The 23,292-nt window shown below is 38.5% G+C and overlaps 1 protein-coding gene across 1 annotated transcript in view; it reads right to left on the bottom strand.

The window, feature by feature from the left end:
* Positions 1-23,292, bottom strand: part of MEGF10 (multiple EGF like domains 10) — a 108,159-nt gene that overhangs the window by 5,676 nt on the left and 79,191 nt on the right. The window contains exons 14-23 of the mRNA XM_074856295.1: positions 16,527-16,673; positions 14,067-14,201; positions 13,563-13,691; positions 9,645-9,773; positions 7,880-8,008; positions 5,952-6,080; positions 5,187-5,423; positions 3,760-3,887; positions 3,467-3,590; positions 1,497-1,541 (exon numbers count right to left, since the gene is read on the bottom strand). Coding sequence (XP_074712396.1) covers positions 1,497-1,541; positions 3,467-3,590; positions 3,760-3,887; positions 5,187-5,423; positions 5,952-6,080; positions 7,880-8,008; positions 9,645-9,773; positions 13,563-13,691; positions 14,067-14,201; positions 16,527-16,673 — 1,332 coding nt within the window. The remainder of the gene's footprint in view (positions 1-1,496; positions 1,542-3,466; positions 3,591-3,759; positions 3,888-5,186; positions 5,424-5,951; positions 6,081-7,879; positions 8,009-9,644; positions 9,774-13,562; positions 13,692-14,066; positions 14,202-16,526; positions 16,674-23,292) is intronic.

Here is a 23,292-nt window from a genome sequence, read left to right as displayed (position 1 = left end):
TCACTCATAAATGAATATTTAAATGGAAACCAGTCATAACTGCAAAATTGTTATACAGCAATTAAGGAAAGCAACTCTAACTGCTATGCTCTTTTGTAGCCTTGGTCTTGCCATCAGCAAATTCCTGTTGCAAAGTCTAAGCACCTTCAATTCTGGTTAAAATAGCTAGCAATAGATACAAAAAATGTGTAGAATCAGTTTTTAATAGGCACTTCAGAATACTTTTTGCCTTTCCAAGTGCTGAACTCAGGACACTATTAGAAGATCTAAGACTGTTCCCAACAGCAATGTCTGGGCAGGTGGTGACTTCTAGGGATGGCCTATTTGGTGTTTGGTATTTGAGTATGCAGCCACACTGAAAGAGTAACCAGCTTCTCCTAAGTTTCCATAAGGTACACATAGGTGAACTGAAAAGGAAACATCAGGTGGCTTGTCATTTCAGGATTTAGCTGAAGGACAGGTAACTGTAGTTTAAGAGAAGACATATTTTGTTATGCTGGGAAGAGATTTTGTGGTTACTCTGTTCTCTGTGTTGTTTTGGATACGCTGTGTTACTTAAGCTTTAGAGCTGAGACTTTCTCAGCTTGTTCCCAACTCTGAGTATCTAGTGTGAGACTGACCTTGGTGAACCTGTCAGTGGTTAGGTGCTCACAACTGTGACTCTTCTAAGATATTTTAAATTGGCCTTCCCCTAATCCTCCAAGAAATGTCAGGTATAATAAATCACTCCCTCAGTTTAATTGTCTTGTATTATACACAAGGTGACAAACCAGCTGCTTTTGTCTACATATCTAACTCATAATTCATATGGACTTAGTTACACTTTTTTCATTGTTTAGATATCCAGGCATTCTAATCACCCTTGCCATACCTTAATCATATAACAAAGATAGCGGCACACACCAGTATAAGTGGTCCGGTATAAAGTCTTATGAGAAAACTGCAGAATTCAAAAGATGAAAATATCATCACTATCCTGAACTTCTGAGGCTTCGCCTTTCTCTCTATGTATTCATATTTTGATATCCCTTCTGAAGGCCTGCACTGAATGTGATGTGGCACTGCAGGCTTGTAGTCATGCAGTCCTACACTGACCAGGCCAGTTGCAAGAGGAACTGGTTCTCTTTTAAAGCCTTTTATCAGAGGCATCCTTACCTGTCTCACTAGGCTGAATTCAAGGGCCATCCCCCATCTGCTGTCTAGAATAAAGCCATTTCATGACTTGAGCATTCCAGAAACATTTGATGTATGTGACACATAGGGGACTTAAAAAGACTTGGTTTGGTTTGGGGGGGTTTTTTGGTGTTTTTTTTTAAACTCTTCCCTCAAAAAAGAAAAAAAAAAAGTAAACAAACTTCATTTATTGATTCAGTGTCTAGGAATAATTTAGTCTAAAATTATTTTATATTCTCTTCACAGAGAAACAAAAGATAATTTAGAAGAGTAAACTGAATGTCTACGTCATTTCAACTAAATGCATCAGAAAATAACCTCACCTTTCAGGGACTTTCCCAAATATCCCCTATCAAGTCCAAAAGCACCTAAGAAAAATGATATAAAAAACAGAGTAGTTTTAAAATCAAAGAAAAGTGATTAGATAACAGCTTCTAAAGCCTTAAGATTTGCTTTGGGACTAATGACTACCTTAGCAGAATAATTCTTTTATAAGCACAGTGAAACTGCCCAGCACAGGGTTACAGAAGCATTGTTGCTATTTGCTTGCACACTTTCAAACAGTAGCTTCCTGAACAGAGAAGGTGGTTAAGGTCATAAGGGACCCTCATATATATGTCACAGGCCATTATGCTTCCCCCAGTTACTCCTGAATGAGTCTAATAACTGCTGTTTGATTAAAGCATATTTTTTGTCTGGATAAATTGTATCTACCAGAAAGGCATCCCATCTTGACCTGAAAATCTGGGAGTATGCAAAGTTCACTCCAGTTCTTGGTACTTTGCTTGCAAAGTTAATGACTCCCATTGTGTTGTCTAAAGTCACTCTGTTCCAGTCCCTTCTCCTGCAGGAATGGCCTAAACACCTAGCACCTAAGTCTACAGCTTTGCAATTATGTGTTAGTAACAGATTTCTCTCAATATAAACATAAGCAATCAGCAATGCCTGACAACTGTCTTCAGAGGCCTGGCACTTACCTGGTTGCTAATCCATTCAAATAGCCTTGATTGATATTATAGAGTGCTAATTTTTTAATCAGATTGTACTGTGGTACAATGCTAGAAGCCTTACAAAAGCCTAAAATCATTTTACCTATACAGTATCTCTTTAAACAAAATTCATAGTTTCCAAGGACTAAATCATGTTTCTTGAAGAGACCTAAACCAATTAATTTTATTCCTACCCTGTTTTTATTTATTAGATCTCATGTCAGCTGTTCTGTTGTTTTTACCAAGACTAATGCCTGGGTCACCAGACTAGAGATACCCTAGTAATCCCATTTGATCTTCTAGAAAACAGATATAACATCAGCATTCATCCAGTCCTCTAGATCTCCCTGTTAATCAAGATCTACTGCAGTGGGTTAACCACAGTCAATATCTCTTAGGAGTCTTAAGTGCTAGTACAAATGCTCTTAAGAAAATGTGAAGTTGAACACTAAAGCATTATGACTGAAACTCATTTTCTAAAAAAACCCAGATCTGAGCCTGAGTTCTGGTTAGATGAAGACTGGGGATGCGCAGGACGAAAAGTAATGCTGCATACTGTTGTTCTGATTCCCAGAATCTGATACTGATAAGGACCAAAAATTAAGCTAATTAAATTAGCTAAAATATACTGGCACTGAAAGTCCCTTTTAAGGCTTTCACTGGTCAGAGATGTAGTCAGTGCAATCCAGTCTTTTTGGAATGCATGAGATAGGGAAAGGATGATAAGACAGCAAAGACATCATAAAGCAGGATACAGCAACTCTCACCACTTCTTAGGCATTTTTCTTCTTAAGGACAATGCTGTCTTTTAGCAAAGAGGAGGTTTAGCTGGGAAGATGCCCCTAGAATTTACATCTGAAGCAGCTCAGAGATGAGAATCTACTTTTTAAAGCACTGATTCCATTTGGTGGGGATTTAAAAAATGGATATGCAAGCTCTCATTTGTTTAATAAGAATATGTAATTTTGCCAAAGCAGACCTTTATTGTACAATACCCATTGTTTTATGAAATTAATTAATATGCAAATCTTTTTATAAAAATAGTACGAGATATTTTGCATATCATGTCTGCACTAGGCATCAAACTGATTCATTTTTCCTCACAAGGATTCACTTTTTTATCTCCAAGGGTACTGCCTTAAAGGAAGGTCAAACCCGTAACTCTGAACCTCATACACAGTCTAACAAGCCTGGTATTACCCTGAGTGGAGAACCAGGAAAACAAACATCCCTGCTTTCTAATCCATCCCAAACAGAATGAATAGCATTCACATTCTCCTTTTATTTTTTTTTTTTTTTGTTACCAAGCTCATTGAGGTAGCCACCATGTTTCCAGTCTGCAGGCAGTGTTCCTGTGTAGTCCATGACAGTCCCTCGTTTTCCAGGTTGCACATTTTTAAGGTTCACAAACAGCTGATTGTTTTTTGCCTATTTCAAAGAAAGACAGGTAACAGAAACTGAAACTGAAGGGAAGTTGCTGAATTTCCAGATTATAATCAGGGAAAGCAAAAATAAACCAAATATGAAACATTAGGGAACAAAGTAAAATAAAACAAATGCTAATTTACACAGAAGCATCCAGATTTTTATGCTTTACCTTTGCCAGGGTCAGTCTGTCGATGTTGTTGACATGAGGTGGGGTAGTGCATTGAGTTAGAGTATGATAACTAGGGTTAGAGAAATAGTGACTGTTAGCATTTCCACCATTACTGTGAGGGATGGTTTCTGAAAAGAAAAAGAAAGGGAAATGAACAACTAAAAATAATATGGCAATTCTTTCATAGGTTATGTTTTTGACAGTGCTGCACTGATTTGAGAATCTGATTTAGAGTTTCTTGAAAAAAAAATCTAAAAATCTTGCATTCATTTAAAGAAATTAAGAGATATAGAGCAGTAACTGACTAGTCACATCCTCACTTTCAGCAAAGAGCATTCACAAGTTCACTTGCTAACATCTCTTTCTGCTGTGGTCCCTTGCCCTCTTTTGCCTCTGTAGTCATAGCATTGTCCTAGTTATAGACACTTTTACCATCACGTTCACAGCAACGTTTTCTGGTGCTGCAAGCGCACCACCACCTTTGCCATCAGATATCACTCCAACAACTATTTCTGCTGGCTTCTTTGCCTGCTGCCTTCCTTAATAGCTGTGTGCCAAAGACAGCATTGCCTGAAGTTTCTTGTACTCATTGCATCCCAACTCACATGCACTTTCATAGGTCGAAAACTCCTGTTCTGTTTCAAGAGCACTGCTCCTTCCTTTCATTTGTTTCAAACCCCAGCCACTCTGCTATCTGCCTCTCTACAGAACCTTGCCACAGCTAGTGTGAAATTCTGATTTTCTACAGTTACAGCAATCTTTCTGTATTCAAGTGGTTGGCATTAAATTTAAAGTCTCAGTAGAAACCACATTTTGCCACACTTTCCAATTCTGTTTAAAAATAGGCACAAAGGAATAGAAATGTCCCTACTTCCAGTGTTTAATGCAGAAAAACATTTGAGGGTGCAAAATGTTTCACAGTAAAGTGAGATGCATGGTCACTTTTTCATTACAGTTAACACATTTTACCAGGGTAAACCACCTTCATAGTATCAAAAGCAGTGATTAAAACACTATGATGCAGAACAAACTAAGCAGCTATAGATGCTGGAGCAGAATCCTTCTGAACTTGCATGAACTGTCTCTGATAGCTGTAAGGTAAGCACCCCAGTCTACCATCACATCCCACTGGTCTCAATGTTCCCAGTTCACCAGCACCACTGTCAGTGTGGTCTCAGGGACTGCTCTCCTGTGAAAGGCAGTTGAGAGCAGTGTCTCAGTCTTCTTCTTACTGGGCAGAACTGTAGAAGACACCCTTTTCAAAATCAAGTATGTTTCTGCTCACAGCAGCCCTCACTAATGTGAAAAGGTGAAATGTGCACATGCAAGCCCTGCTAGGGACAGATCTGAACCCCTTCAGAGCTTGGCTAAAAAAGCACAAAGTCAAAAGATGGAGGAAAAAAAACCCTGTTCTAAATGTTACTTACCTGAAATGGTATAATCTGTATTGATGACCCTCATAGCGGGGGTATAGGTCACTGCAGGCATATTTGTTTCTTTTCCTTTCTGCTTATGTCTGTAAATGATGAACAGCACTAGCAGGAAAAGCACAACCAGGACAAGAATGATGATGCCTGCTATAGCTCCTATCTGGTAAGAATCAGCAGGGATGGCAGTACTGGTACGACTTAAACTGTTCAAGTTTCCCACTATAATTACACCAGCTGAAATACAAGAAGAAATTAAAATAGGCAGCATAAATTCAGAAGTTTATGTGTCAGGAGCAGAAGACAATATTTCACTTCTAAATTTTTCTGCTAATTTAACTGTATTTAATAATGCCAAAACAGAACTATGTCAGAAACAAATGTGAAGACAATCCTAGCCTTAAGAAAAAGCACAAATCTTCTTCACAGAAAGAGGTATTTTCATGGAGGTGAAAAAGTAAGGACATTCTTTAGGCAAAAGCAAAGAGAAGGTAAAGCACATGCTCTATCAGCAGCTTTGGACAGCACAGCACTGTAAAACATTTCATGCAATCTACACTTGAGTGCTTTGCTCCAATAAACTATCACTGAGGCATCTAATGCTTACAAAATCTACAGAACATACATAATTTAATAGAATGGACTATTTAAAACACACATGCCTTATCAGATTAATTTAATGAATGATACAGAGATGACATTTAATAGGTTAATCCAAGTTTCATATAAAACAATTATAATAATTTTATTGTATCTAGGCTTTACCTTGATCACACCTGGCCCCTTTCCAGCCTGGGCTGCAGTAACATGTTCCCGTGATGTGGTCACAGGTTGAGTTGTTCAGACAGTCACATATCTGCCGGCATCCATACCCATATGTACCTTGAGGACACTCTGCACAAAGTAAGTGCAAATAAAAATCAGACATAGTACTTCTTAAATGTTTTGCTGTTACAGATCTTCAGCACCATAAATGCTACCATTTGTTTCTAAAGCCACACGATTTTGTACGTGGCCAGCAGATGGCAATGTGTTATTAGTGGTAGAACTCTATGGAAAAGATTTTCTTAAGACGACCTCTCTGTATATATGTGTGTGTATATGCAGAGGAAAGAAGGAAAAGGAGAAGGAAATTGTATTCCGGAGTGATTTTCCTTTACCTGTAATTTTTCTGCCACTAAGGCAGTGAAATTAGGAAGGAAAAAAAAACAGAAAAGATTAAAAGGGTAGAAGACAGTGAAAAAATGGACAAAATGTGAACAAGGTGCTAGTTCTACACCAGAATGTTAGGACTCCCGGGTTACTCAGATCCCAGTGCTTGAAAAATCACGTAATCACGTGAATGGACCCAGATATCTGGCTGGTGTCATGTCATATGACAGATACGCTGATGTGGTAAAAGAGCAAGAGATAAAAGCCATAAGAATGAGACTAATATACGCCATGCATTTATATAAAAATAAAACTGGTCCTAGGCTGCTTGTAGCATACTTTGATACTGTAATGTATACATTGAGAAACCACCTACAGTACAAAAATGCTAAATTATGAAAAATAAGCTAATTGGAAGAGTTTTACTTGATTTTTTTATCTCCCAGAATTATTTGCATAAATTAGCATGGTAGAGAATTATCCTACAATGATAAAAATTATTTCTTTTATAGTGCCACCTCTGTTACTGTGTGGCTAGTTACATTATTGTAGTTCTGATGGTTTGAGGAAGTGTGGTATTTCTTCACCTTCTGAGACTCAATTTTCTGAAATCTCTCAGGAGTTTGTGACTGTATTAATTTGGTTTTGGCTTTTAAAAAAGTGTGTCTATAGGGACGGTAACCTTCCCCCCTTCTGTCACTGTGCTCCCAGGTGTGACACATGCTATCTTGCCCACTGCACAACCCTTCACATTCAGATGCAGCTAAATCAGTCCTGGTTATAGGTAGTAAGTAATGTCCTCCACACATCAAAAGCAAAGCCTTTTGCACAATGCTGATGCCAAAGACAGGTTTAAACCTTCACAATAGTGGGTTGAATGGATTGCTTTGCACTGAAGCATAATGCATGAAGTGTGGGAGCACCACTCTGTAGTGTTAGCAGAAGTTGGGACTAACAGTTCTGTGCCTATGAGCCTGATTATTTTTAATGTTGTACAACAGTATACCACCACTGATAACAGTGGTGTTTATTCTTGATTTTCTTGGCTAAAGAATCACACACATATGAAAACAGAATGCCATCTATTACACTTTTATAATCCAGTCGTATTGTAAAACCACATCGCAAAGATTAATTTTATCTACTAGGGTTGATGTGGTACTTCTTTAGTTTTCTAACTATTAGTTTTCATTGTGGTTTATGCTAATGACAATTACTTGGATTCATTTGTTACTTTTACATGACAGAGTTGTGGGGTTTTTTAGCATCATGTCCAAAGCAACTAGAATGTAGTACAGATGCCTCTTATATGTAGACACAAATTGAAAGAAACAGCCATCACAATCATAATCAGTCTGAATAACTAATTCTGCGGGCTTTTGTCTGTTTGGAAAAAGCCTAGGTCCAACTCCTGAAGCTCTTTCCCCATCAAAATTCCCACTGAAGCCAAGAGGCTGTATCACAAGACTGGCCAAAACAACAGAGTCAGCTCTGGGTTTAGTATTTGCTATCAGGCACAAACAATTCCTGTCCCTACTCACTCTGCTCGCAGTGCTTCCCCATGAACCCTGTGCGGCACGTGCACTGCCCACTGATGTGGTCACAGTCGGCTCCGTTCTGACATTGGCATACCAATGCACAGTCCTTCCCGTAAAACCCTAGGGGACATCCTGCAATACAAGGAGGGGGAGGGGAAAAGGAGTGAAACAACCGCTCTAGAAATAAAATACAAATACTCTGGTTAAGTGTGTTATTGAGAAGTCATTTCTGTAGCCCTGCTACTCGGCATGGCATTCTATAAACATTAGGCAAAAACTACATAAAAATGAGGTTGAGAAATTGTGTGAACAGCAGATGTTGAGAAGAAGGCAGCAAGAAGGGCTCCTTGAAGACATGGGTTTAAGAAGATATTTGAAGGATGAGAAAGAGAGAGGGCAGTTTGTGAACCACAGCAGGGAGTCTGTTCAGTGATGTATGAACCTTTGGACATATCTTCTGCACAGTTAATGTTGAAGCATAAAAAAATAAAAATAACAACATATTGTATCTCAGCTCCTCACCAAGATACCATTTCAGTATGAACAAGACATATCACCACAAAGAGATCATTATTCACCAGCAGGAAGCAAAATAACCATGATAGGTGACAGCTGAACCAGTATAGTGAATGTCTTACAGAGCTGCATCCATATGGCCCTATAATATATCTGTTACTTCCTGCCACTATGGCATTATTCAGTTGAAAAAGGAGAGTTCTGATTTTATGAAAAACATGTAAACAATGAATGCAAAACACATTTAGCAGTCTTATTTTTCTTGAGTTCAAAGGTAACGGCTGTGCCCAGATTACAGACAGTGGGGGTGTCTGGATTAGAGATAAACCAATTGAAGCTGTAATATGATAAAGAAGACAACTTTATCAATATCTATCTCTAAGAAATGTTTATTTCTCAAACTTTTACTCAGCATATAACAAGTGCCATATACCTACACTCAGTCAGTGCACAGCTTGTATTTTTATTTTAATGAAAAGCTCTTGGAAAAAAAAATCATTAATGTGTTAATTACATGAAGAAAATTCCAAACCAAATTATAACATTACAGTCTAGTGAAGTTAAATTTCTTAGTTCCAAATAAAGTAGCTTCTATATCAGTATTTGAATTATGGGTGCTGAGCTAGAGCCGTTGCAATTGCCCCCAGGAGGTAGCAATTACAGATGCAAGATGTACTATATGACCAATTTGCAGTGACAACAGGGACTTGCCTCAGTGACCACAGCCACAGCTAAGCCAGAAGCTATTCTCATGGCTTCAGTCAGCTCTGCGTTACCTTACAACCTTGGTTGTTGGGTCCCTGCTGCTAGAGTACTTCTTGGGGAGGTTTCAGAGACAGAAGGAATTAGATGGTACCATCATCCCACCCTGTGGGGAAAGCCTGCAGAGCTGACACCACCCATGCTTCGAACTGCAGCCATAACCACACATCTGCAGTGGCAGCTTGTGAATGTCAGAGTCATTCATTCTGCATATGTACATGCCAGACTCTTTCACAGGGATGCCTGGCTGCAGCCAAAAGTTGTCTTCCTCCGAAGGCTGGCAAAAGGGGAGCCCAAATGTAGTGCCCAGCACTCTCTCAATGCTTACAAAGGGGCCTCCCCTGCAACCATGGAGGTAACGTGTTGCACCTTCTGGATCAAAAAAGGTTCAGCAGCGTGGGAAGAAATCAATGAATAAAGTGTGAAAATACTGACGGAAAACTCTGTCACTGATTTTTAGACTAAGAATGGGTAACAAAAAGTCACTTACTTTGTGTACAATAAAGACCAGTCCATCCTGGGGTACATTTGCACTCCCCATCATAGGCACTGCAGTAAGCTCCATTATGGCAGTTGCACGTGTGGATGCAGTTTGGTCCCCAGTGGGAAGGTGGGCAAGCTAAAACAACTCAGAGCAATTAATGAATCTCAAATGACAAAGATCCTTGATACACATGAATAGAGCTACTTACATTCACATATGAGCCCTGCTTTTGTTTATCTTTTGTTGTTTGTTGTTTTTCTTTTAAACACATTTTTTTGGTAGCTACAATTCTGAGCAAATAGCCTCAGATTATTTTTTTTTAACTAAGGAATCATTTTACTCTAAATAAAAAGTGCTGAAAAAGATTAAATGTGTGGAAGAGTGATAAATACTTGATACTTAGTAACCAGGACACACATAGCATCTTTCTCATAGAGAAAGCCATGTAAGAATAGTAAGCCAAATAGAATTTTACTGACTGCTTTGAAAATGTCATCGTGAATGAATTTGATACTGTGTGCTGCCATTAGAATAGTGAAGTGGTTCCAAAATGCTAATTACTATTCAGAGACAGCAAAAGATCATCACAGAATCCTAGAATGGTTTGGGTTGGAAGGGATCTTAAAGATCATCTAGTTCCAACCCCCCTGCCATGGGCAGGGACACCTTCCACTACATCAGGTTGCTCAAAACCCCGTCCAACCTGGCCTTGAACACTTCCAGGGAGGGGACAGCCACAGTTTCTCTGGGCAATCTGTTCCAGTGTCTCACCACCCTCACAGTAAAGAATTTCTGCCTTATATCTAAGCTAAATTTACTCTCTTTCAGTTTAAAACTATTGCCCTTTGTTCTATCACTACTTTCCCCAATAAAGAGTCTCTCCCCATCTTTCCTTTAGGCCCCCTTTAAGTACTGGAAGGCTGCTAGAAGGTCTCCCTAGAGCCTTCTCTTCTCCAGGCTGAACAACCCCAACTCTCTCAGCCTGTCCTCATAGCAGAGGTGCTCCTCTGAATTCGCTCAGGCAGGTCCTTGTCCTCCTTATGTTGGGGACCCCAGAGCTGAACACACTCCAGGTGGGGTCTCACGAGAGCAGAGTAGAGGGGGAGAATCACCTCCCTTGACCTGCTGGCCACACTTCTCTGGATGCAGCCCAGGATACAGTTGGCTTTCTGCACTGTGAACGCACACTGCTGGCTCACAGTTAGTTTTCCGTCCACTAATACTTCCAAGTTCCTTCTCCGCGCATCGCCCAGCCCGTGTTTGTGCTTGGGATTGCCCTGACCCGTGTGCAGGACCTTGCACTTGGCCTTGCTGAACTTCATGAGGTTTGCACAGGCCCACCTCTCAAGCCTGTCAGGGTCCCTCTGGATGACATCCCTTCCCTCCAGCATGTTGATCGCACCACACAGCTTGGTGTCATTGGCAAACTTGCTGAGGGTGCACTCAGTCCCACTGCCCATGTCACCAACAAAGATGTTAAACAGCACCAGTCCCCACACCGACCCCTGAGGTACCCCTCTCATCACTGCTCTCCACTTGGACATCGAGCCATTGACCAACAGCTCCTTGAGTGCAACCATCCAGCCAACCCACCAAGTGGTTCATCCATCAAATCCGTTTTCTTCATGTCAGAATATCACTAAGTGCAGAGAGTACTGTAAGAATAGCCCCTTTCTATTGATTAGGATTCACAGCTTGGGGTCTTTGCTTCTTTAGTAAAGAGATGCATAGTTTAAGAATAGTTTTGTGGAAGTACAGCACAAGGAGACAAGACACAGGTCAGACATGGAAGCCTTAGCTTTATTTCTGTGTAAATTTAAAAAGGGCTGATAACTCCTTGTTGTTTACTGATTTGGTTGTCCAGAGACCTGTCTGAGAGCAATAAAAACTCTTGAATCCTTTAAATATTTGCATAATGACTCATCTATGTGTGGGCTGTATTTTTGCAAAGTATTATCTTTGCCCAAATTTCACTTCATTAAGAAATATGCTATGTTCTACTGAAAAAAAAGTATTGTTTGTTTTTTGTTGTTTCCACTTCAGTTGTGTCTTATAATGATTTTTATTATAGTTTTGTGTTTGAAATTAGTGGTCAACTAAGAAGGAATGTAAATCACATACAGAGAAAAGGTCAGAAGTTTCAAAAAGGTCACTAGTTCCAAAAGAAATTAATGGAATCATTATTTTCCATGTGAACGAAAGGCCTTTATACAAAGCGAATAAACTTCCTCTGTTACAGTCCATGAGCACAGCCTCAATAGACACTTCCATTCATATTGCTGGCACCATTTTCTTGTTATTGATTCAGTGAGTAAGTCCCTCCTCCTCCTAAATACCCCTATTCTGCTATGCTCCCAACTACCTACTTATTTTACCATAAAAACAGGGACCTTTGTTGCTACTGGCTTCCACAGGAATAGGCCCAAGATTTATTTTGGTATCATATTGAGTTGTGCATGCTAATCACTTTGCAGAATTTAGCCAGTAAAGTTTTTTTTCCAAACTGACCAGATGTTACATGGCACTGGTACAGAGCCAGTTAACCTAGACAAGTCAAATCGTAAATTATATAAAGCAATGAGGCATGTTATTAGCAAATGCACCTCCCTGGAAACCCCAGCACAATGCCTTTTGAATTTTGACATATCAGGGTCTGGTGCAGTTTCTTTTTTTCATAAAAATGGGTTGACTGAAATTTTGGCATGCATGTGTTTCAGACTGTATGGATTTTGGTACCTTATGGAATTGGGTATGATTCTTGTGAGAATTTTACTTCATTTATTTATTTATTTCCTGACATTAGTAATTTGTATAGACCCAGCAAGGCATCTGGAGAATGCCTAATTATTTAATAAAATAAGTCTATGGGACACATGCAAATTAGCGCCTAGCCCTTCTCCTTTTTAAGTCAGGAATGAAGTCTTCACTGAGTTTAGCATACCAAGACAATACTCATTGAGTGAGGTAGAATTACACTAAAAATGGGTATCTGGTATTTATAAAAGGAAGAAAGAAAAGGAAGAAAGGAAGAAAGAGAAAAATCCATCAGAAAGTTATAAGCACTTAAGAAAGTAATATTGAAAAAGCTCGTAAAAAAATGTTCAAATGTTTAACAAAAATAAGGATAGTGTTGCAGCCAGAGCACTAACTTCTATGTGAGAAAATGTTGGCTTTGTTCTGAGCCTTGCCAGTAGGTCTTTATGGAACTGTAGCAAGACAAAACACCCTGTATTTCAGTGCCTCAGCTTCTTATCTGTAAAATAGTACCTCTGTTATTCATAAGACTGTCCTGAGGATACAAGCCCTGGTATGTTCACAACACTACTGTGATAAGACTAAACAATTACAAACACATAAACAACAGGTCAAGAACCCTCTCTGCAGTGCAAGATTCATCAACTCGCAGACTTTTTCATGTTGGGAGAGACCTCCAGCATCACCTAGTCAAACACCCTACTCAAAGGACCTTCAACAATGGTAATTTCACAACCTCTTCCAGGCTGGAGACTTCAGAGCTCCTCTGGACAGTTGCTGAGCTTGACCACTTTCACAATAAGGAGTTTTTAACTTGTATCTAGTAAAAGTCATCCTTGCTGCAACCTGTGAGCACTGCCTCTTGTCTTTTCACAGTGCACTTCTGAAACAAGTCTGATCCAGCTTCTCTACAACTCTTCTTTGGGCAGTGGAAGACTGAAAATTGATTGCTCCTGTTGTATGCTCCAGTCCACTTATTAGAAAAATCATAATGCAAACGTGTTTCTGATAGTGCCGATGAAATGCAGAAGAGTTTAGGATCTCTTCCTTATATACTATGAAGTCCTTATTTCTGACTTACACAGTGTTTCTTTAGCAAAAAGTAGAGAATTTAAATAGCTACACCGTGATTAATTGTTTTAAAAATAAAGGAAAAAAGCGGATACTCACGCTGAGAGCAGTCACTACCAATCCAGCCAGGGTAGCACTGACAGGATCTATCAATAGGATTACATGTTCCATTATTGGTGCAGGTACATATTCCAATGCAGTTCTTGCCAAATCTGCCACTGGGACATACTGAGAACAAGTTGTCAGAGTTAGAACTCCTTACTAATCAGAACAAGATTGCATTTTCTTTATTTCAAGAGAAAACAACTGACATTTATATCAAGAAACATATCGATTAGTATAATGTTAAAGTAAGGCATTAGAAATTCTGGTAAGCCCATCAGACATACTCATTATACAAATAATAAAAATAAGAATACAGTGGGTTTCATACTTAAGGATCAAATGTTCAAACAGCTTAAACCTGCTTAAGAGTCCTTATTTATAAACTGCGCATACTACAACAGAAAATATTTTTGGTTTTATAGTTTCCAAGTGATGGAATGAAAATTATTACAGTGCTTGGTCTCTGCATCCCAGAAAAGTCTTTATTACGACTTGTACCTTCATTACAGAGGGCTCCTGTAAATCCAGGTAAGCAGTCACATAAGCCAGTAATATGGTGGCAGGGACCACTACTGTGTACACACTGGGGGCATGTCTGGCTGCAGCGGTGTCCATAAAACCCAGGGGAACAAACTGGAATCAGAAAGAACAAACTGTCATTGCATCCTGCACTTTCTATACAGCCAGGAACTACTCTCCAGTGCACTCGTTCCTGACTTTGAATTAGGTCTGCTTTCTGAATACACAAGAGTTGCAGTGGTGGTTGTTATTATTCACTCAGTTCAATGCTTGACACTCAAGAAAGGAGATTTGCTCATCTTCCTCAAGGGTTTACTATATTCTAGTTAGTAATGACCTAATTGACATTCTCTTATTTGTCTGGCCACACTGTACTTTGGCTATGTTTGAAATGCTTATATACTTTATAAATTATATTATACAATACATATAATAATATATAATTGGTATATAATGGTGTAATCTATTATAATTATATAATTTTATATATATAATTATAATATATATAATATATTATATATTTGGCTATATATTATACATCCTCTACAACATGAACATTTTTTAAAGCATATTTGAAGAAAAGTAATTTAAAAAAATAGAGTGGATAGTTTTATCTGTAGATGAATAGGGTCATTCCAGACCTTAACTTCTTATGTGTTTCCTAATTTGGAATACAAACAGCCATTACTTCACTGAGAGAAACGTACAAATGTTTTCCAATCATCCTTTCATTTAGGTACTCACTGTATTCATTACGTGGTACAGACAGCTACGCATCACCTAACTTTTAGAGAAGCTGATACCAGAAATACAGAGTTGTCCACTTAATTCTTATGCGAAAGGCACTAGTTTCTTAAAAGAAAGAAAAAAATGGGAAAAAATAAAAGGCTGTTACATAAAATTTCCTTCTTTGTTGCTCTAATCCCTTTTGGTGCTTATTTCCTGATAAATTAAAATATTAGGTAATGCATCAAGAGAAATACCTGTTGCAGAGCAGCAATTAGCACTGATGAAAACTAACTTGGAATCTTTTCAATATTTTAATTTCATTCAAGATTCAGTCTTTTAATTATACACTTGATACAAGTCATGTGGCCAGATCTCTCTAGAGGTGAACTTTTCCAAGTGAAACAGTGCCAAAAGGTCTTCCTGTTTACTGAAAAGGCACTTTCTGACCAGGATCCAAATTATTCGTATGACCTTTGTCTTCCCAGCCTCCAGACCGTGCATCAGAGAGGGGCTCTGAGAGCCACCGGACTGGAAGCCTCTTGTCCAGGTTATAGGCACAGTTCCAAAACACAGGGAACATTTTTACATGTAGTGTTAGTCTGCCTTTGGATTAGCTGATTAACTGCGAGGCCTTAAGAGATTAGATAGTGAGAATAATTACTGCACTTAGTTAGAAATGCTTAAGGAATACTAATGCCACACTAATGTGGTATTTAGTAGTGTCATAGGCAGTCACATTCTTCAGCTTGAAATCTTGCCATTCCTGGACTTTAGGACTTCATCCTCTTCTGGTTCTCCTTCTACTGTCTAGTAATCATTTCATGTTGTCTCCTGCCTTTTAAGCCTCTTTTGGAGGATCTAGTAGCATCTCTACATGGCCTTACTCCACCTGCTTCTTAACCCTGTTTCTGGGAGACCTCCTCTGAAAACAGGATTACCCTCCAGGTGCAGAGGACTCACATTTCTCTTCTCCGAACACTTTTCCATCACAGCTTCAACAATTCAAGCTGAAGACAGCTAGACTGCTGGCAAACCGTGACAAATCTTGGGAAGATAGATATTGTGCACACCATCTCATTTTTGCCTCCCCGTTTCTGGTATGATTTGCCTCAGTTCATCTGTATCTCTCTTCTTGTGACATTTAAATTTTACAGAGACAAATTTTTCAAATGCAACTGTGGGTACCTACGATAACCTCTACTTACTGTCAGGCCTGATCCCACTGGCCATTCTTTGCTGTTTCAAAATAAGTGTTTAAAAAAGAGCAATAAATAAGCCAATGATTCCTACCAGATTCAATGTGAAGCTAAGATTTCTAGCTTGTAAAACTCATGTTATGTTATTTACCTACCAAAATATGTATTACAAAATGAATGTTCACCAATGACATTTGGAAATGCTTGCCTTTAGAATAGAATCCTCTACCAAATTTGTTTCTTAGAAAGTCATGTGCATAATGACATAATGGGACAGACAGTGAATAAAAGTGAAGTTGTACCATAACAAGAGCAGAACTACTAGTTGGAAACATTTCTTAATTTCAGATGATACTTATTTCCATATATTCATATATTTTGACAAAATGTCCAATCAAGGAGTGCTTCACAGTACTTCATACTACAATTAACAAAGCATTATGGTATTATATCACATGTATTCCAAGTAAGGGAGGGAGAGACAAAGATTTTAAAGCATTTATTTTGTCCTTACTTCTCTGACAAGTGGTGCCTCTGTATCCTGGTGCACACTCACAGATTCCATCATCTGGAGAGCAGGATGCTCCATTTTTGCAGTAACAAGATAATGAGCAATTTGGACCCCACTGTCCCTCAGCACACACACTGTCACAGTGAATGCCTGCAACCATAAATAAACCAAACCGTCAGCCCCTGTAAAGAACTCTTATGCATAGTTAGTTTAAACCTTTGGTCCTTAAAGGACTTATTATTAAAACACAGTTCACAAAACCTGTTTATGAAAATATCACTAACAACAGGAAAATAGAACAAGGTAAACTTGCATCTCTGCTCCTGCCTTCCCCAAGAAGTGTGAATTTCTTTTCTATTCCAGTTCTGCCAAGATGTACATAAGGGCTGATCCTGAGTTCTGTAACAAGAAAGCACTTCTGCAGATTTACACGGAACATACAAGCTCCATGGGATGCTACCCCCAGGCTTCCTGCCTGCCAATACTTTAAGGTCTACAAAGATAAATGCAAACCTCTCAATACCATAAAGAGTTCCATAATTTTTGAAGACCTTTATACATATAAAAATAATAAAAAAAGGTCTTTTATTCCTTTCACCACCGGTATCAATAAAGAAAATTGAAAGTAGAGAGTCATTCAAATGCAGCAAAATAATGACTTTTGCTTCCTCCATAATGGCTGTTTCAAAACAGCAAAAGCTTATTTTCGAATTTTGTGTTAAAGAAATGGCATTTGCAGAAACTTTTCCTTCTGAATGTAAAAATTCTTAAGGTCTGACATAATTTTGTGTAAATATGGGGTGCAGGACACAGAATGATTTCTAATTAGTAGTGAGCTGATTACTGCTCAGCCTCATACCAAATGGAAAAACGTAGCGCACACAAAGGGTTTCTAAACACACCATGTGAACATTCCAAAATGCTTAGCTGCAACAGTGTTAAGGATGCTGGTCAGTCAGTGCTTTGTCTAACCATTTTTGGCATAAAATTGATTATAAAATGGCCACAACCAGAGCCCCCACATATAAATCATAACACAAACCACTAATTATAATCATCCAATCATGGGATGTTTTTTTTCTTTGCAATGCAGCAACATTAAACGTAACTTTCCTGTTTGTTTTTTCCACTACCTGCTTTTAAAAAGCATGCTGCATGTTAAATGCCAGCAGGCACCACTGTGGAACTCAGACCGTATTGTGTCTACAGTACTCTGCATTAACAATTAAGTATTATTGTAGCGTCTCTACTGAATGAAGCCCTTCACTAAGGGAAAAATGGACTGAATCCAACCACAAGCATGTCTTGCTTTGGAAGTATTTCCAGCAAAGTGTGTCACAGGTTCACTGGCTGCCAGAGTCCTAAAAAAGCAAGTTTCACATGTGACAAAAAAAAGGTCTTTTAACTTTGAAGAGCAAAACCTACTGTTTGTAATACTGAAAAATCATTACACTGTTTACTGATAGACCAGACTCTGATGTGATTCCTCAACCCCCATGGCATGTGCCTTCTAAAGCTGCCTATATCCAAAGACTAACTCTAATTAGAGGAAAGGTGAAACTCCAGACTCTCAAATTGTTTGTTTCTCTGCGAGACAATCAACAGATTGAATAATCAAATATGTGGTTCAACAGATTGCACCAACTAATGCCAGCAAGAAAGAAAACACTTGCCTTTCAGAATCCAGATGCTAACCAGCAGCAGACACTACACAGCCCACCTAAAAACCCTAATTGTACAATGATCACTGGTTAATAATGACCTAAAATAAATTTATTTTTAAAAAATGAAAGGCTTCTTATATCATAACTTCTTCATTTTTGCCTGCATAGGCAATGTCATTGTCCTATCTTCATCTACATTTGAGAGGCAGTGTAGACTTGCTGCTTCCCAGTAGCCTGGGTCAACTTTTTCATTAGCACCCTATTTGTGGATAAATAGATAACAGAGAGTGTTTTGATTTTGAGAGATGTTGATGCACATGAGTGGGATGAGATCACAGCATTTTTTTTAGAAACAAGTCCACTTATTTCAGATGGGTAAGATTGTTCTGCTTGAGGTTCCCAAATTAGAGAACTTTGGTTTATAAGTCTGTGAAAGCACAAGCAGACACATGCAGAGCATTTCAGAATTGAGCCTGGCATTCTGTTCACATGAGTGTTATCTGTCATATCATACATAGCTTCGCTCAGTGAACCCTGCTACAGAAAAGACATTTTTCACAGAGTCTTAATGGGTTTCAGTGGGCTTCAGTATACAATGGTCACTATTAACAAGTCAGGGGTTGCCAAGAGTTACCATAGTGCATTATCTGAAATTATGTAGACCAGTGACATACAATAACACCAGGCTCAATTATATCATCTCGATCTGTGCACAGAGGGTGCTTTATGACAGCATGGTGTCAAAGGGTGATACTGGGCACACTGGGATAGAAAAGACAATGGGCTCCATGCTGCGTATAGCCACGATACTTAAAAGAGCCAGCAACTACCATTAAAAATGAAAAAGTTCCTCCAGTACACATCAGGAAAAATTATGCATTAGGGAAACTGAAAAAAACACCTTTTCATTCCCACTTTCACCCCTTATGAGGAAGCAGTCAGGTGAAGAATGGTATCCCCTCTACCTAGCAAAGAAACAGTGTATCCTAAATATCATTGAATAATAATTATGACAATATAGCATACTGGAAGAGTGCTGAGTATTACTTCTGTTTCACTATAAAAGGAATTTTATTATATTCACTACTGATTATAAGCAAAATCAATTTCACTCCTGAGTTTGTCAAGAATGAAAGTAGCAAAGCAGAAATACTAATTCATTTAGTGATTTATTGCATCTCTACTTTTAAATCTCACTCGCTCACTGTTATTTGGAGAAATTCACAAGGCACTTAAAAACGAGAAACTGAGTTTCACATCTTACAGCTGTAAAAATCAAATATATGTATTTCTGAGAAAGAATAAGTTGGAAATATTAAAAGGCTTAAAAAATAAAAAAATAATTTTCCACACTGTGATGCTTTATATGAAATTTCAGCAAAGAAAGATATGCTTTTGTAGAAAAGCTAGAAATTAGTGAGGAAAAAGAAGTATCTTTATTAGAACTTGCAAAGCAAGATTAGACTCAGCTTTTACAATGATGGTATCAACAGCGTACTAACTTACAATTGCCACAATTTCAAGTGCGTATTAATCTCTTATGCAATAAAATTGGTTTTGATAAGTTTTCATGTTGATTTTGATACTGATAAGGATATCTGTGAGGAAATGTTTTTGCCAGAGCTCTGGACAAAGAGCTCTTTGATGGCCTTCACAAGTTGCTAGGCAATAGCTGAATGGTCATGATAAACTTCAGCTAAGCTGCTCTGAAGAAATGCTCATGCATTTGATGCCCAGTGCTTTATGCTGGGGGCCTCCCATCTAAATCAGCATTCCCCCTGCATTTGTAATTGCATGAATGAAGTAAGTAATTCTTTAGGGATACCAGTGTTTCTGTCCATGCTAGCAGAGTGTTTACATACTCCCTATGCTGTATTTTTAAGTTGAGACTCAATGATCCATCCAAGTCAGATCAACGGAGAGCTAGTTTGTTTTAGCATTTAGGGGAAAAAAAATCTCTTATGATCTTCCCTGGCAAATTTATTATTGGACTAAGTGCTATTTTCCATCTTATTATGTTTCCCTCAGTCTGATAAAAAATCATCCAAACTTTAAAAAGAATTATTGTTTTCTATAAAGGATGTGTATTTGCTATACAATTTATCTTCACAACACATGGAACTTTCCAGTATAGTCTCCCAGAATTAAAACCTATTTGTATGTTGGTGTACTTCCCAAATGTCAGAGCTAAATTTGATACACAACAGCCTAAACAATAGAAGGATCAAGCCCTCAAAACGTGGGGAAATCTTGGTGTCATTAAAACTAATGATACATTTCTATTATGTTCCAAGATCTCACCCTTCATATTTGAGAGAAATAAACACTAGATCACTTCTGTTCAAAGAAGCTGAGATTTTGAGGGTGAGAATGGCTTCCTTACTTCTCTGTCAAATGATGGATGAGCAGCCCAAGGAAAGGGGAGATATTGCACAGGGAAGTGGTGAAAAACTTCATAGGCACTACTTAGAAGTACCCTCATTGTCTTTAAGGGAAAAGAAGTACCTTGCTCCCTAGCTGAAGATAGAAAGGAGACTAATAAAAGTGTCTCAAATTAAGGAACTAATGAAAGGATCAAAGATTTTTCTCTAGAAGTTCAGACTGCTGCTTCCTTACTTGGGCAGCAAGCGAGTTGGTGCCCATAAGTTTTGGTAGGAAGCCAGCTACAAAATCTTGTCAACAAAAAAAGTGCTGTATCAAAGGCAAACATCACCATCTGCAAATTTTAGTGGAAGACTCACTTTTGAAATATCCCCTGTATCTTTCTGAAGGCCATACTGTTGCTGCATATTGTCATCTACTCCAGTAGTGCTCTTCTTTTTGTCTACCACATTTTAGGTAGCCACAAAAAAATACTTCTCCTTTACTAAGCTTCTTGATAGGTAGAAGATAAATGTACTTAATCTATAGATTTAAAATTCTTCTTCTAAAAGAGTGATATTTCTTCCACATAAAGATGCACCACAATGCATAGGCAATAGAGGTAGAGACACAATGAAGTCCAGATATAACGTAGGCTAAACCTCTTATTGAAGAATTCATCTCCCTAAGTTTGGATAGTAAATACGGTGTTTATCATGACACAGTGACCACATATGATTTCATTTTGCAGCACACTGACTATTCATGACTTGGGACCTTGTGCTTTAGGAGCCCTGGGGTAATCGGCCAAGGTAGAGAGATACCCATGCTCTTGCAAGAAGTTCTCTGCTTAGGTGCATCAGGGCACCAGCACCATGCATGCCATTCCAGCAGCAGATTGTTTCTCAGTCTTAAAGTGAGGGAGACCCATGACAGTACTCTTTTATGTCTTTTTTCTTCTATGTAGTAGGGGAAAAAAATGCATACACATTAAAAGCTAAGGAGCAAGGGAGAGTTCTAGTTTGTGCTTCCCAGGGGACGTGGTTATTTGCATCAGTGGGGCAGGTGTCAGTTGACAGTCCTCCCTGTTAGCACTCAGCAACAAATGTGCCTCTTAGAAATAACATCAGAAGCACATGGAAAGACGCAGCACTTCCTCACAGAAACAACACATCTGGTGATGGGCAATCTGACTAGCATCAGCAGGTGCCCAGCACAGCAAAAAGTCACCAACCCCCTATCTGCTGTAGCATATGGATGAATACTGTGCACACTGGTAAAATGTAGGCTGATATTACTGCATCTGTCTTTTCCATAAACCAATGCTATTGTTTTGGTACAGATAGCAGACTAGTGGTATTTCATAATCCCTGGCACTGCATAACCTTTAAATTGATTTTAAAAATAACTAATGTCATATCAGTATGACATGACATTTCTTCAAAAACAGAAAGGTCCGGCAAAACTGCACCCAAGAAAGCAGAACAGTAATGTGTTATCAGTAACACCCACATTACTGTAATACAGTAATACACTGTTTGGAGAAAAAACTTTGCCCTTTTTACAATGCTTTAATGTGAAATCTCAGTTTGCGAGAATATGGATTCTCTAATCTTTTAGATGATTTGGAAAAATTGTGTTTTGACAGCTGCTTGCCGAACAGATAAGATTAAGGGATGAAATGAACAGTTACCATGGTGCTTGCTGGACTGTGGTCATTGACAGAAGAGGTAGAGGTAGCTCTTTAATGGAAATTAACTTAAAGTTTTGGTATAAACTATTAGGAGAATTACTTATCATTACCTAATGGGGGAGTACATTTTCTTCATCTTTCTTCTGCTTTCTATTTTAATGGTTCTTACTCTTCCTCTGTCTAGCTATTGCGTTCCCTTCAAATGAAGAAAAGTTATTTATAAGATAGAGTGAAAATGTCAAGGGACGAGAGCATTCGGGGCAAACATCATCCTCTCTGTGTGGGCGGATATTTCTCATTTGTGCCATCCTGTCATGGGGCTCCTGGAACGTGATGGAATGGTCAGATTGCCAGGAAAAAAACATTACCTTTAACTCTTGCTTTTCTAATCAGAATTAAACTGCTGTATAGAGAGCACTTGGTATAAACTACAAAGACGGTAGGATTTCTAACAGGAGTCCTATAAACAAAGCCACTTGTTTGATGAAAAATCTAAGTATCCTCCTAGGGAACAGAACCTAAATTAAAACCAGAAATCCTGAATTAAAACAGAATCTAATTAAAACCAAATTTAAGTATTTCTTGAGTTTCTTGAGTCTTCATGACAATTCAATAGTCAATAACTGAACTTACACTTTCATTCATAACTAGGACCTAAGAAGGAAAAGATAACACATTGGGCATGTTCAAAAATAAAGGAAAAACTACTTAAGAAAGTGAACCATACAGCATCTTATTGTTGACCCAATGCTCAGCTACAGCTGTATCTTGAGAATAAAGTAAAGGATAGTATGTTGGCTAGACTGCTCTTTGATACACGACACTAGCACTTGTGCCCACTTCATCAGCTTGGAGCTACCTCACTACCCAAGGGAGCAGGCCCCGTACCACGCCAGTGACCTTCTCCTTCCCTGAGCAGCATGTTTCCTTTTCCCCAGCATTATGGTACAACTGTGTCATTCAGTAAAGGAAAAATCTTCCACCCTTATTTACTTCTGCAAAGTTATATAAACTATTCCCTCTGACGAAATTCCCTACGGAAAGGGTAGAC

Source organism: Strix uralensis, chromosome Z (assembly GCF_047716275.1).
Source record: "Strix uralensis isolate ZFMK-TIS-50842 chromosome Z, bStrUra1, whole genome shotgun sequence".
NCBI lineage: Eukaryota > Metazoa > Chordata > Aves > Strigiformes > Strigidae > Strix > Strix uralensis.
This window is presented reverse-complemented; position numbering and strand designations above follow the sequence as displayed.